This window comes from Capra hircus, chromosome 3, assembly GCF_001704415.2.
Source record: "Capra hircus breed San Clemente chromosome 3, ASM170441v1, whole genome shotgun sequence".
Taxonomy (NCBI): domain Eukaryota; kingdom Metazoa; phylum Chordata; class Mammalia; order Artiodactyla; family Bovidae; genus Capra; species Capra hircus.
Genome location: NC_030810.1, coordinates 17,313,824 through 17,329,071, shown reverse-complemented (window position 1 = coordinate 17,329,071; position 15,248 = coordinate 17,313,824). Strand labels below are relative to the sequence as shown.

Here is a 15,248-nt window from a genome sequence, read left to right as displayed (position 1 = left end):
CTGCATTGTGAACCTTGCTTTTGGAGAAAGAGCCCCAGTGCTCTCTGAAACAGGGAGGCCCACCGGTTGTAAACACACTACCCACATACAGAATCCTGCACTTGAGTACAATATACAAGTTCCAAGGTGTTTCCACATCTGTTTTCTCATTTAATCCCCACTTATTTTCGAGGTGAGGAAGCTGAGACTCTGCTTCCATATAGCCCCTCTGTACAGCCCCAGGCGTTTCTGGTCTGGGCAAGAGCTAGGACAAGTCATTGTCCTTTCCCATAAATACTGCCGCCAAGATGCAGAGGATGAGAAGGGGCCGGATTTAGAGTTTAGAGCTAAGAGTTTATCAGGCAGCACGGCAGAGCTAACTGCTCCCGTAGGCCAGCTTTATTCACCAAGGGGTATCAGTAGCTATAATCCCAAAGCCACTGGGACTCCTGAGACCTTGTCATGCCAGATTCCCTCAAAACGTAAGACAGGAAGCAATGCTAGCCAGACAAATCTGGGATGGGAAGGGGAGCAAAGGACCAGAGTTATGTTCCCTCCCTGTCAACCCTTCCCTCCTGGTCTGTCCTGAGTCTCAGGGCTCAGCTGGCGAGACCAAACACCTCTGTTCCAGTCTAGCCTACTGTTGCCTGGAAGAGCAGCATCCTAGCATCTCTGCCTCTCTGCAGAGATACCTGGGGTATGTCCAAAAATTACGAGACACACCTCATCTACACTGCTTCACTGTTTAATGAATGTTCAATTAATTGTCTACCAGATTATCTCGTTCATTCACAAAGCACATTCATCTCTGTGGTTTCTAATGGCCCTGTGAGGTCTGCCAGGTAAAGCAGAGAAGACTCAGAGAGGGGAAGAACCTCGTTCAAGGTCACACTGGAAGTGGCAGAACAAGACTTCCAACTTCACCTTAAGGGTTCTTTCCTGTGCACTCTGCTGTCCACCAACCAACAGGACTGATCATTTTTTATTTGTTGTAAGCTCAGATCAAGCAAGGTGCTGAGGAAAGTCCTTGGTACCTGCCTAGACCATAGACCTTTCAGTCTATTCAGGAAAAGACTCATGCATGCGTGTGGAGACTTACAGACTGTTCATGGTGATAACTCATCTTACAGGTGGAGAAACTGAGGTTTCAGGACAGTTGAACAATTTGTCCCAGTAAATGGCGGAGCCAGGATTGGAATTGGGCCTCCTCTTTCCCAATTAAAACCCATCTGCTGCATAATGCATAGGCTCCAGGTATGAAAGGATGTGGACCTGAGAGTAAGGGCTGGTGAAATTTAGAGGAAAAAAGAGCAATCCATTCATTCAGCAAACATTTGGTCTTGGGACAAAAAAGATTAAAACCTGGTCTTGTCTCTCAAAAACCTGGTCTGGCAGAGGCTTCAACCCTGCACAGAAAGGAAGAGGTGACAAGGCTGCTAAGGGAGCATAGAGGTGGGGTCCTGCCTGTCAGGGGGCTCAGAGAAGGCTCCTCAGAGGAGGGGCCAGAACCAAGGCCTTGCCCAGCAGTGGCCAGCAGGACTAGCCTGTGTCACTCCCCAGCTGCTTGGAGGTCATCGGTGGCTCCCAGCACCCTCAAGATGGAGCTCAACTCCTTCATTTGGTATGCAAGTCCTTTCTGCATCGCCCCTTGACCCCTTCTCTGCCCGCTTCTTGTCTCGGGTTGGGTGGTAGTCCTCTTTGGGAAGCCTGGCACGCCCTCAAGTCTTGAGGTGCTCCTCCTCTGCACTGCCACACCTCCTTGCTCACCGTGTGACAGTTGGCACTCTGTATTGGCACCGCCTATGTAGTCTTCCTTCTCCAGTACAGGGAAAGGAACTTGAGTGCCGACCGAGATCCCCGGTGCCCAGCATGAGGCCTGACAATAGACGTTGTTTGGTGATTGTTAAATTAATAGAGCACTCTGGTGCTTACCTGAGATCCTCTTCCTGCACTCAGTCACTCAAAGCCTGTCTAGTCTGTCCCATGAGAAGCCTTCTCAAACGAACAATCCAGCCTCTTCAACACACCCAAGCATCTACCTGACACTTACGATCTTCCATTTATTCATTTTAAAAACTGTGCTTGCTGATGCTTGCCCTGTGCCCAGCCTGCATGTTCTGGGCACACAGAGCACCCTCAGGAGGCTGGGAATCTGGTGGGGGAGGCAGATGTGTGCAGGGACAGTGAAGGCGGTGTGACGAGTGTTGTTGGACAAAGGTTTGTCAGGTTGCTGAGTGTGTCCAGGGAAGACTAACTCTGTGAGGCGGGCAGGGGAAGGCTCCACCAACAGGATATTTACGACTCTATAAGCATAAACAAAAGGGGTGGGCGGTAGCAGGGAGGGCGGGGCGGTGGCGAGGGTATCTTCTTGGCAAAGGAAATTGCAAAAAGGAAAGCACAATGAGGAGGCTGGATCCCACGGAGAGAGGGGCACCCGGAGGCAGAGCCGGCAGGGAGATCACCGTTGTGATAGCTGGTGTGATCTTGCATTGCCGCTGTGACTGGGCAGTAATGTTTAATTAGTAAGAGGGTGTAGGAGGGTGTCTTGCTCAGATGTGGGTTGCGAGTGGAGGGTGGTCTCAAGGGGGGAGGCTGAAGAAAAGGAAATCAGCCCTGAGTCTGGTAAGGAGAACGAGGTGAGCGAGCCGGAACTGCAGACTAGACTCGGGCTGCTCCTGAAAGGAGCGAGGAGGGTTGCGCGTGACTCGGGGCTTTCTAGGGAAAGGCAAGGGCGACGGTGTGAGTTCTGTGCCCAGGAACCCAGCAGCATTGGTGTGAGAACGCTCTGAGTGACACTTCCCCGCGGGCAGGCAGTGAGCCAAGGGCACAGCCACTTGTGTGAGAAACGACCTGCCTCCCCGCAGCCACCCGACTCCACCCGCTCCCCTAGAGGCCAACAGCCCAACGGAGAACCGGCCTCGGTCCAAGCTGAAGACATCAGCGTGCTCCTCCTCGTCCCTCCCCCTCCGCTATTCCTCGCGCTCTGCGGGATGGCAGCAACGGCGAAGATGCCCAGGTGAAAAGATGGACGAGACCAAGCCGGGGCTGGGCGCCAATACCCCCGGACAGCTCTTTCCCCACGCTCCCCACCCCCCACCGTGATCACTGACAGCACGTGGAGGAGGCACGTGCTGCTGCAGATGCTTACCTGAGGACTAGACATTCTTAGATGGGGTGGGGGCCCACGCTACTCCCCCGCTTTCTGTGCGGTGGAGGGGCCAGCCAAGGCGAGCGGGAGCTGCCGACCTAAGCCTCTCACCCCTGGCTCTTAGCTCACAATCCCCAGGAGGCAGGGGAGGGGCAACAGGGCTTCAGTTGGCAGGGAGAGGGGCCTCATTTTGCAGGGGAGCCCGAGGTCTTGAAGCGGCGGCATGGGTTGGGGATGGCGGAACGGAGGGATCTGGCAGGAGTGGACTAGTGTAACACGACTAATGTGCAAAGGCTCAGCAGGTGAAGAGACCAGCGTATGCACGGTGCATGGGAGGTAGGCGGGGAGTTGGGGGCAGGTAAAGCTGTAAAGGGCCCCTGAAATATAAGGCCCCTCCTCGTGGGCAGGGCTTCGGCTCTGCTTGGATCACTGCTGTATCTTTGAGTCTATATGAATGCTAGGCACACAGTACCCTCCCGCCCCCAGCCTCAGTATTTGCTGGATCAATGAAAAGCTGAGTAATTTACACTCAGTCCTGCAAACTATTACACTTTAAGTAGGGAAATGACAAGGTCAAGTTCATTTTAGAAAGATTATCCTGGCAGCCATTGTGTAGGAAGGCTCTCTTAAACACCCCATGAGCTGGGGGAGTGTGGTGCTGGAGCAAAGACATCTTACTGGACAGCAGCAGACAAGACCAAGAAGTAGCCTGACCAGAAGCCCCTGTGAGAGGGAATGCCAAGACAACAGAAGGGTGAGAGGGCGGAGGAAAGAGCCCCTCTGAGGTATCCAGGTTCCATAACTGGACGAGTATGTGCCACAGACATCTGTTAGTATTCCAGAGGATCCCAAGCACCACTTCTAATACCTGACCCACATTCTCTGACCTACCCTGTTGCTAAGCCACTGCAGCAAGAGCTTCCAGGGCCGCACAGGAGACTATGCAAGAGAAGGGGTGGAGTCAGGTCAGGTGACCCTTTGCCTCACCTGGCAGCCTGGAGAGGGAGAATAGGATCTAGCCTGTCCTGAGTGGCTGCTAGCCACTGGGCACTGTGCTCAATGCTTTACAGACATTACAGTCACCTTACTGGATTTTCTCAAATGCTCCTAATGTTAGTATTAGCATTCCCATTCTCCAGAAGAGGAAATGGGCTTTAGTCAATTTTACCATTACTAATTAGTGGTTATAAGAACTGAACCGTTTGACACTAAAGTCATACCTAAGGCATTTGAGAAACTAAACTGGAGATCCAGGATGGAGGCAAGTACAGCTGTGCTACAAGTCTAAGCCCAAGTGTCAGGTCAGCTTCTTTATGTCATTTGTATTTCTCTTCATTTTCCCAGGCAACATGAATCACTGAAGTGGCAAAATAACAACTGTCACATAATGATTATAATACTGGCCTTAACTTTCAACCAGATTTACATTCCAGCTCTAGCATTAACAGAGGTGTACATCTGAACAAGTTACTTTGGTTTCCTGAACCTATTTCCTAATCTGTAAAATGGGATTGCTGTGACAATAAGCTTATAATTTATATTAAATAAAAAATACAAATAATAAATATATTAAATAATGCTCAGCACAGGACAGAAGCTCAACCATCATCATCATTATTCTAAGGACATGATCATGCATCTGTTACCCCGGACAACCCCAAGGCTTCCTTCAGAAGGGGGAGAGGAAGTAGGGAGATCTAATAAAAACCTTCCTTTCGAACTGGCAGAAGTTTCTAGCTTCCTCTCATTCTGGATCTCACAAAAGTGGAGAACAGGAATAGGGGAACATGTGCTTCTGGCTAGTCCAAATTGAGGCGGCAAGAGTCTGGACTTTATTCTAAGTGTAAAGAGAAACCTGGGGGTCGTTTTTATAGGATTATAACCTGATATACTTTTAAAAGATGTGATGACAAGTATCTGTAGAAATGGACTGAAGGAGGCTGAGAACAGAGGCACAAAGGCACGTGAGGTTACTGCACCCATCCAGGCCAGAGACGCTGGCGGCGTGGACTAAGAGGGTAGGGGTGGAGGCGCTGAGCAGCAGTCAGAGTGGGATATATTTTGAAGACAGGGCTGAGACTTGCTGATTGGTGCGGGAAGAACAGGATGGCTTGGGTTTGGGGTCTCAACAGCAGTGTGATGCAGGTGCTGATGCAAACAGGACCGGTGACAAAACAGCCTTGGGGTATAACTCAAGACTTCCATTTTGGACATGTTAGGTTTGTAATGACATCAAGTGAGACTGTTGGATAAATTAAGTCTGCATGAAACTCAGGGAGAGATCAGGAGACACACATGTGAGTCAGCAGCATGCGGGTGGCATTTAAAGCCAAGGGAAATGATTAGATCACCTAGCAGAGAAAGAACAGAGGACCAAGGACTCAGCCTCAGAGCAGTCCAAACTATTAGTGTCATGAGACAAAAAAAGATGCAGGCGGTAAAGCGGAAGATGGTAATATTCCAAATCAAAATGAAGAACAAAGCTTTTAAGAAGGGAGTAGTCCACGAATCGAATGCTGCTTGGACTACAGAGGTCCAGTTACTCCAAGCACTCAGTCTCCTTCCTCCCAAGCTCCAGGTTCTTTAGGGTAGATGCACCTCATCTTGTGTGTGTGGGGGGGAGGGGGGTTCTGCACATGGGCTTTCATGCTAGAAGTGTGGGCTCAATTATTCTTTATTCTTAAGTTGTGTGACCTTAGGTAAGTTACTTAATTTCCTCAGACTTTGATATACACCCTTTGCATGTTCATCACTAAATACTCAAGTGAACTACTTCCACAGTATCCCCTACACACGTTACTCTGCCACTTTTCTATTTATTTCTTCACACTTCTATGAGGAGATCTTCTAGGACTGTCTTAATCAGCCAGAACAGCTTATGGATATGAACTAAACAGGAATGTCTGAACTTGACCTCTAGCACTTTGTACCTATATAATCACAGGTCAGGTACTTAAATCTCTGAGATGATCCAGCTCTGTAAAACAGGAATACCATATAATACCTTATAGATGGTGATTATATAAAATTAAATCAGACAATGGCTATGCCTGGCAGAAAAAGAGCTCACTAAACAGTATTTATCATCTCTGAATCTGTACCACCAGTGATCTCAGTGCTTGTGGACTGATGACTCAGAAGCCAAAGACACAATCAGGCCTCCTTTCCCTCCTTCTAGAGCCCTCATAGGAGACTGGGAGGTCCAGTCAGTTGTTACTTATACTCAGTGAACCTAGGCAGGGCCAACCAGATTGCTAATTATTTTGGAAAATTATCAGGGATGTCTTACTTTTCTGTTATTTTGTTAGTGCATTCCTACCATCCACACACTCAAGCTAGAGATTCTAGCGTTACCTAACAGTCTTTCCTTCCATTCTTTCTGCCACGTGGTACCAGTTAACAAGATGGTGATCTACTGTACTTTCTAAATGCCACACTTCATCAAGCCTAAGATGGCATCCATTGTTAAGACACACGATTATTTCATGTAGCTATAAGAAAGAAAAAAAATGCTGCCACTTAAACAATGACCTACCACTGACTTCTAGAAGCATCCAGGTCTCAAGAGATTAAATGTGGAGGAAGAAAAGTATATCTTAAGATCGATAAAATACAGCACCTCTAACTCAGACCTCCAATATCTCTTGCCTGGACTGGGATGAAGGCTCATAGAGGTTTTGCCTCCACTCATCCTCTGTTGTCAAAATGAGGTTTCTAAAAGGTCAATTTTATTAACTCCCTATCCCAGTCCTTCAGTAAGCTCTTTTCTCACACCCCCCGGCCAATACTCTTCACTTTAAACTAGCTCCAATTCCCCAAATGTTATATGAATTCTTGTCAATGTCCCTCACGTGCAATTTTTTTTGCCTAGAATTATCATCCTATTCATCTACCTATCTCCTAGCTGTTAGAAGACTGTTCTGGTCAGGAGATATCTCAGTCCACTCTTTGTGACTGGCAGGATTATTTTGGTTGATGTGGCTTGTTAAGTGGATATTCCTTTGTTCATTCACAAATAAATTCTATCCAAAAACGAACCCTCCCCCTACCCAGAAAGACACCCTTCCCATAGAGAGGACAGTTGGTACCCTCCAGATAAGCTCTAACTCTTGTTTTTCAGTTCCCAAGCAGGTGTCAGCTCCTCCAAGTCTTCTCAAGTTCTCTAAGCTGAGTTAGGTAGCTCTCCTTGGTGCGCCATGATATTCCATGTGTACTTCCATCATAGCCTTTTTATACTATGCTGTAATGACTGACTGACTTTCTCCCCAACTAGATTGTGAGCTTCCTGGAAACAGGGGCCTGTCTTACTCAGCTGTGTCATTCTCCAGAATCTGGAAACTAGAAGGCACTTAATACTTAGTAATTAAGTATTATTTACTTATGGATGGGTGGATGGATGGGTAAATGAAAAATGTATATAATCACTGGGTATTAGTCACTCTAGGAGATGCTACCTCCAAAATAACTTCACAATGCTCCTTTCTCTGAACTTGGTAACTTGGCTTAACCAGGAAATCACAATGGCACCACCTAGTGGTCAACGTAGGGAGTAGCATGAAGTAAGCCAGACCTTATCAACTGTGTAGAAGTCCATAGGGCGGCAGAGTCAGACATGACTGTAGCAACTTCGTGCACGCGCGCGCGCACACACGCACACACACACACACACACACACCCCGGAATTACACACTATCGCTAGCCAAGCCAGGCTGTTTATCATCCTCCAGTACCCAGTAGCCTGCTTCCCAGATGAATCTGAAGCTAGAGTTACACAAACTGTTAAATAGCCTCAATCCCAATCTTAAACACTTCTAGTTACAAAAGACTGTTAACAGTGTTTCTGGAAAATGACTCGCCAGCCTGTTTTGCAGGAAGAAGAAAACTTTCCTTCTTTAACGTTCTAACTCATGAGAGAACAGATGGAGATGAAGGAGAAGGAAAGTACACTGGCTGGTCCTCTGAAACTGACTGGTTGGGTACATGTGACCCAGAGAGGATCCCAGGAGAGACTGATATGATTCTACCATCCCACACAGAAGTAATAACAACAGCATTTCCATTCTCACAGGCTCGCCTTCAAAGAAGTTCATGATTCACCCACACACCTTCGTCTCTCTTGCTACCTCCCACCAGGGCAGAGGTTGGGGCAACAAGGTGACAGGTCCATGTCCTGATGGCCTTTGTCAGAGTCCACTCTCAGTGGACCTGAACCCCTGGAAGTTGGGTTCAGTGCTTGGAGGCAGAGCCACTGGCTGGTTTAGCAACTTGTTCACGACACTGATTTTAGCATCCTGCTTCTCAATGTCCTCATACGGAGTCCAGGACAGGTCGTGCTGTAGCTTGTAGGCACCAAGGAAGTCATGTGGACGACTCGTCCCCCATTCCTAGAGAAAGCAAAGGAGTCAGTTCTGATCAGGGCAGGAGGTAAGGAAGTTGAGTCCATTTTCTAATTATACCACAATTTTCTTTTTTTGGCTTTTCACTTCAGACCAGTCAGAATCATCCTTGGAAAGCACTGCATTACACATCAGGTACCTCCCTGAATACAGATAATGATTGTGAAATAATTTAAGTGCATATATTTTTCAGGAGCATCTCTGGGCTCATGCCACCTCTAGTTTTCTAGAAAATCACTTACCAACCCCTATGCCTACATTTTCTCACACATAACGCGTACACACACACTACACCAAGAATTTCTTAAAGACAAGAGTAGGTTTTTGTAGCAACAATTAAATGTTCTTACCTCTGGAGAAATAATGGAAAAATATTGCTGACCACTCTCCCGTTTATAAAGGTAGTAAATGTTGCCAGGTTTTTTCACCATGTTACAGGCTACATGGTGCAAGTCAGCATCTCTGCGAGCATCCTCCAAAACCTAAAATCCAGAGACGTAACCAACTGGGTGTAAGAGGAAACAGCACTCATACTCAATGATCACCCCACTCGAAAGCTGGAACCTGTTCAATGCTTAGGGTCTTGCTCCCTCACATCAATGAATTATGACTGAGATCCAGGTGACACTGAAGAGAAAAATTAAGACTACATTATGCAACTATGTTATAAAAATGCCTTTGGAAAACTTATATTTCAAAATGTAGAGTACTACTGGCTGTGGGTGGTTTTTAAATTTCTTCCCAATTTTTCAGTGGTAAGTACATTTCTTTTATAACTGAAAACAAAAATTTTCCCCTTAAGATGCTTTACCTCACTGAGCTTTCTCCCAGTGAAAAACTTTATACTTAACCTCTTGGGCTTATTCTATTTTGCTCAACACTTCTATATTTCTAGGAGGTACCGAAACAAGTAAGTTACAGTGATTATAAGCAAGTTCAGTCAATCCGGTGAACTAAATGAAGAAAATGAAAGCTTACCAAAAAGCTACTACTTACTTTCCTGGCTTGTTCTTGCAAATGTTCGATTTGCTCAGCTATGACTGTCAGTTTGTTGGTGGCATTTGCTCTGATGAATTCATTAGCCTAAGGGTGAGAAAAACTGAACTGTGGGTCAGAAAAGGGTGAGACTTTACGATGCTCTTATTTAGATCCCAATGTGAAATTATGTCAACATGTTGGCTTATGCCTTTCATACCCTTCCCATGTTCACCATTCTCCCACGAACACCCACTCCTCCCAAGGCCTAGCTCTGAAGGCACTGCCTCGAAGTCAATGCTGCCATGACCCCACGACTCCATACCATGGAAATGAGTGCTCTTTCTCTATCACCCAAAGCATCTATCTTGTTCACTCTAGATTCTGGTCGCACTCAAAATTTTCAGTCTTCCAACATGCCCCAATCTCTTGCTTCCAAGTAATTTTGCATATGGCCTCTCTTCCATCCAATACATTTCCCGTCTTGCTCTTTTGTCTGACTAACCCCACTTATTCCTCAGGTCTCCATCTGTTTTCTCACATTTAAACATTACTGAAATCAGGGATGGATCTTACAATGAAAATCCGAAGACACTTGGGGTATGTCTCTTATGGCCTGCGATATAGAAACCTGACTATATACAGAAGGTATCTTTTTTCTTTAACTTATTTATTTCAATTGGAGGCTAAATACTTTACAATATTGCAGTGGTTTTTGCCATACATTGACATGAGTCAGTCATGGGCATACATGTGTTCCCCATCCTGAACCCCCCTCCCACCTCCCTCCCCATCCCATCCCTCACTGTCATCCCAGCGCACCAGCCCTGAGCACCTTGTCTCATGCATCGAACCTGGACTGGCGATCTGTTTCACATATGATAATATACATGTTTCAATGCTATTAGAAGGCATCTGTTAAACTGACCATTATTCAGTTGAATTATTTACATCACACTTAATTATATTTAACTTATATTTGCATTCCTGTTACTAAAAATGTATTTTTAAAAGACTGTAAGGTCAGTGGGTAAAGAATCTGCCTGAAAGGCAGGAGACCCGGATTCGATTTCTGAGTCAGAAAGATACCCTGGAGAAGGAAATGGCAATCCACTCCAGTATTCTCTCCTGGAGAATCCCATGGACACAGGAGCCTGGCAGGCTACAGTCCATGGGGTCGCAAGGGTTGGACACGACTTAGCGACTAAACCACCACCACTATGATATAGACCTGGAACAATTATAATATACACAGAAGATTGTCATGTCCTAGGAAATTCAACTGAAGGCACTGGAAATTGCTTTAAAAAAAAAAACTTTCAAAGCTAGGAGACACATATGTAACCAATTCATGTACTGGGAAGGATTATCATCCACACATCAGAAATCTGTCAAAAAACTTCCAGATTTCTTTTCACAAAAAGCTGATTAACTTTTTTTTTTTTTTTGGCTCTGTCCAACCAAAGATTGAATCAAGGCCCCAGCAATGAAAGCACCGAGTCCTAACCACTGGACCACCAGAAGAGTTTCAAAAAAAACAACAACACTGATTAACTTTTAGTGGTATACAGCTGTTAAGGAAAAGAAAGCAAGAGGTTAAACTTGAACTAAGAAATATTAAGAGAATTTGCTGGTTAGTTGAGGAAGCTTATGATAAAAGTCAGGTATAAGTCGTGTTCTGAGTGAAGAGAAAACAACTGAGTAGGCTGAGTCAAGCCTTTATCTGTTTCACAGACACACACTGAGCAACTACCATGGGTCAAACACCACGCTAGGCACTGCGCTGGACACACTGGCAAACATGAGAAAGAGGTCACAGCCTTCGTTAAGATTAGAGTCTAATGCAACTATCCTTGAGGACAGAAACAAGTCACATATGAAATTGTAAATTTTCTAGTAGCTGTGTTAAAAGTAAAAATAAATAAGTAAAATTAATTGTAATAATATAGTGAATTATCTGCAAGTCCAGTAGTTAGGACTTGGCACTTTCACTGTGGTGGCCTGGGTTCAATCCCTGGTTGGGGAACTAAGATTCCATAAGCCACACGGCACAGCCAAAAAAACCCCCAAAAAACAAAAAACTACTAATACAGTTTATTTAACCCAATATATCAAAAAATTGAGCACTGAAGAATTGATGCTTTTGAACTGTGGTGTTGGAGAAGCCTCTTGAGAGTCCGTTGGACTACAAGGAGATCAAACCAGTCAATCCTAAAGGAAATCAGTCCTGAATATTCACTGAAAGGTCTGATGCTGAAGCTGAAACTCCAATACTTTGGCCACCTGATGCAAAGAACTGACTCACTGGAACAAAGACCCTGATGCTGGGAAAGACTGAAGGCAGGAAGAGAAGGGGATGACAGGATGAGATGGTTGGATGGCATCACCGACTCGATGGACATGAGTCTGAACAAGCTCCAGGAGTTGGTGATGGACAGGGAAGCCTGGCATGCTTCAGTCCATCGGTCGTAAAGAGTCCGACATGACTGAGTGAACTGAACTGAACTGATCAGAAAATTTATCATTTCAACATGTAATCAAATAAAAATTGTTAAGAGATATTTTACATTTCATATTAAGTGTATATTTTATATTCATAGCACCTATCAATTTGGATGCTGTATTTTCATTGGAAAAAATCTGTATTGAGACTTCATAAAATTTATAGTTGGAAGAGTCAATTCACATACTCAAATTGTTCCAAATATACTTAAAAGTTTCCAGTCATTAACTCAATTACCAGGTTTTAAAATTAAATTAAGATCACATTAAAATTTAAAATAGTTTCTCAACCGCACTAATAGATAAGAAAGTCTCACTGAGGTTGTGACATTTGACTTGGGTCTGAAGGAAACGACTAGCCATGCAAAAAAATCAGAGAAGCAGCTTCCAGGCACTTCTGAGGCCAGTGCAGCTTGAGCAGTTAGTGAGGGGAGATGTAAAAAAGAGTGCAGGCATCAAATCACGTAAGGCTTTATGACCCCTGACACAAGAACTTGCACTTTGTTCCAGGGACAGTGAGGTACCTCATGGCCAAGCAGAGAGTAGGTGGTTCCTGAGCTAGGATAGCTCTGGTTAGGAGTGGCCTTGAAATAAATCTTTTTTCTTAAGGTGGCAACAAATCTGTACTTTGTACACAAAAGATCCTAATTAAAACAGAAATAAGAGAAAGACTACCTCTAACAACTAAGCACAAACTCTGGCCCTAATCACTGAGGCTCTTTGCATAATATCTCATTTAACTCTCATAATAGCTTATGAAGTTGGAGATGATAACTTCACTTTCTCATTTTAGGATTAGACTCAGACAGGTGAAGTGGCTTGTCCAAGGTTTCAAGGCTTCCCTGATGGCTCAGCGATATAGAATCCGCCCGCCAATGCAGGAGATGGAGGAGAGGCTCCCTGGGTTGGGAAGATGTCCTGGAGAAGGAAATGGCCAAATAGGACACTATTCTTGCCAGGATAATCTCATGGAGAGGAGCTGGGCAGGCTACAATCCAAAAGGTCACAAAACCAACTGAGCACACACACACATCCACAAATCTCAAAACAGATCAGTATGATTCTAAATTTCATGCCTTAATACCAGGCTTCTTGCACTTTCCAACACACATGAATACCTAAATTGCATGTAAGAAGTCAGTCCTGCTACAAAGTACATTTCAGTTCACAAACTGAAATACTCTTGATTCTGTTTATCTTCAGAGTGCTTTTTCTTCAGTTTCTCAAAGAAAATGGAAAAACGGAGGCAGCACAATGATGCATACTCTGTATTTCACTAGATTACAGACTGACTGAAGGAGAAAAACTGTCTTCCTTCTTTTCCACATCACTGTAATAAACATGTCACTCAGTAACCCACCAAAAATGTTTGCCTAAGATGTGACTCTGGGAGCCTCCCTGCCAATAAGTGATTTGATTCAACAGACACATAGTGAAAGTGAAAGTCACTCAGTCCTGTCCAACTCTTTGTGACCCCAGGGACTATACAGTCCATGGAATTCTCCAGGCTGGAATACTGCAGTGGGTAGCCTTTCCCTGCTCCAGGGATCTTCCCGACCCGGGAATCGAACCAGAGTCTCCTGCATTGCAGGCAGATTCTTTACCAACTGAGCTATCAGGGAAGCCCACATGTTTTCATAATCCACAAAAGTCATATTTTACTTTTCACCTCTCTAGGAAAGAGAAAGCACACAGTATATTAAAGGAGATTTCCTAAGCATTTGAAAACAAAACTGAGGTACCGAGACACGTAACGGAATTTGAGCACATTATTAAATTTTTTTGAGCAAAATGAAGGCCTTTGAATATAACCAAGGCCAAATGTGATCATATACACCAGGATGAAGGGATATCATAAATTTTAAAGTAGCAATGCCCTGTAACAACTCAAAGAGGGTTCTACAACTGGAAGTCTTGGGAAGAAAGATTAAAGGAAACCTGGATTTTCAAGAATTTCAGACCTAACAGTTCTCCTAGTTCACACCCTGCATTTTACAGATAAAGAAGCTGAGGTCCAGAGAAAAGTAATTTACCTCAAGTCACACTGCAAGTTAATATTAAAACTGGGATTAAAAATTCATGTGTTCAAACTCCCAGTGACCCTGAGAGAACTGTTTCGAGGAAGCAAGGGGAGGAGCCAGGTTATACATAAGTTTTGCAACAAAGGGCAGGTAGTCTGAACATCAAAAGACTATTACTAATTAAAGAAAACCAGGTAATCCAAATTAAAGAATTAAGCGCTTTTCTATATATGTGAAGATACAAGAGTCTGGACTCATTGAAATCATTCCTTTGATACGCACCTCAGCTATCTGAGGCAGCATGCTGTTTTCATCCTGAGCTTCCTCAGTGCTCACTATAAGGAGTGGCTACAGTCTGATAGACGACTGCTAGATGGGAGATATTCTCTCCTTCCTGAGTTCCCTCAGGGCTCACTACCTGTGAAGGCAGCAATTGCTAAGGGCTGTGACATCCTTATTTACTCATACAGCATGAAATATTCCATTTCTCAGAGATTATGGGCACTCAAGCTGCAGCTGAAGGGGTGTTTGGTCTCAGAAGATCAGCTGGAGTCAGGCCACCAACGGGCCATGAACATGTATTCCCCGAGTGTAAAATGGAGTCAAGAAAAAACACTACACTCAGTGGCTGGGAGGACCAAATATGCAAGAAGATAGTCATTCACTATCCCAGCCCCGCCTCCTCACCTTCTGCACCTGCTCTGCGAGCGCCACGAGGTCTAAAGGGTCCCCGGCCCGGTGGGTGCGGTGGGGGCTCACCAGGGCCAGGCCGCCGGGATTCGGGGTGAGCTCCACCAGGGCTCCTGCGACACATACCCAGGAACACAGGCCGTGAGCGCCCGCCCTCGGCCTCCCGTGGAGCCCGGCAGACTAGCTGCTCCGGAAGGGCTTCTTTTCCCCATCTGACTCCCGCCTACCTCCCCGACCTGCCGCCGACAGAACTCCTTGGTTTTCTGTGACTCCCTGGGTCCCCCCGGGCGATGCTGCATCTTCCATGACAGGACTTTGCTCTCCTCACTACTCAGGCGGCGCGAGACGGCAGAGCATGCGCAAAAAAGCCCGTGGGCGGAGCTTCCGCGTCTTCTGACCACTAGGCGTCGGAACTGCCAGGAGTCCGGAGGCGGGGCTCCTGCTGACGCTCAGGGTTCCGCTGAGGGGCGGAGTCAAGGCTGGGGGAAGGCAGAAGAGGTGGGCGCCTCCTGGGAGACGCCGCAGGGTTTGGGAGGC

The 15,248-nt window shown here is 45.7% G+C and overlaps 1 protein-coding gene across 2 annotated transcripts; it reads right to left on the bottom strand.

Moving 5' to 3' along the window:
* C3H1orf50 (chromosome 3 C1orf50 homolog) lies at positions 5,566-15,074 on the bottom strand. 2 transcript variants are annotated; one of them, XM_005678598.3, is made up of 5 exons: positions 14,939-15,074; positions 14,709-14,824; positions 9,520-9,606; positions 8,874-9,005; positions 5,566-8,511 (listed from the first exon to the last, which is right to left on the bottom strand). In XM_005678598.3, exons 1-5 carry the CDS (start codon positions 15,015-15,017, stop codon positions 8,311-8,313), a joined length of 615 nt encoding a protein of 204 aa, XP_005678655.3. In that variant the 5' UTR covers positions 15,018-15,074; the 3' UTR covers positions 5,566-8,310. The 2 variants fall into 2 exon arrangements, with proteins under 2 accessions (XP_005678655.3, XP_017898169.1); XM_018042680.1 differs by having other exon boundaries at positions 14,948-15,074.

Bases quoted from the DNA above. Each gene is read 5' to 3' on its own strand.
- C3H1orf50 (XM_005678598.3), bottom strand. From the start codon at position 15,017: ATGGAAGATGCAGCATCGCCCGGGGGGACCCAGGGAGTCACAGAAAAC. The intron at 14,825-14,938 runs GTAGGCGGGAGT...TATGTGTCGCAG, and splicing joins GTCGGCGGCAGGTCGGGGAG to GAGCCCTGGTGGAGCTCACC. The intron at 9,006-9,519 runs GTAAGTAGTAGC...TCTGGATTTTAG, and splicing joins TGCAAGAACAAGCCAGGAAA to GTTTTGGAGGATGCTCGCAG.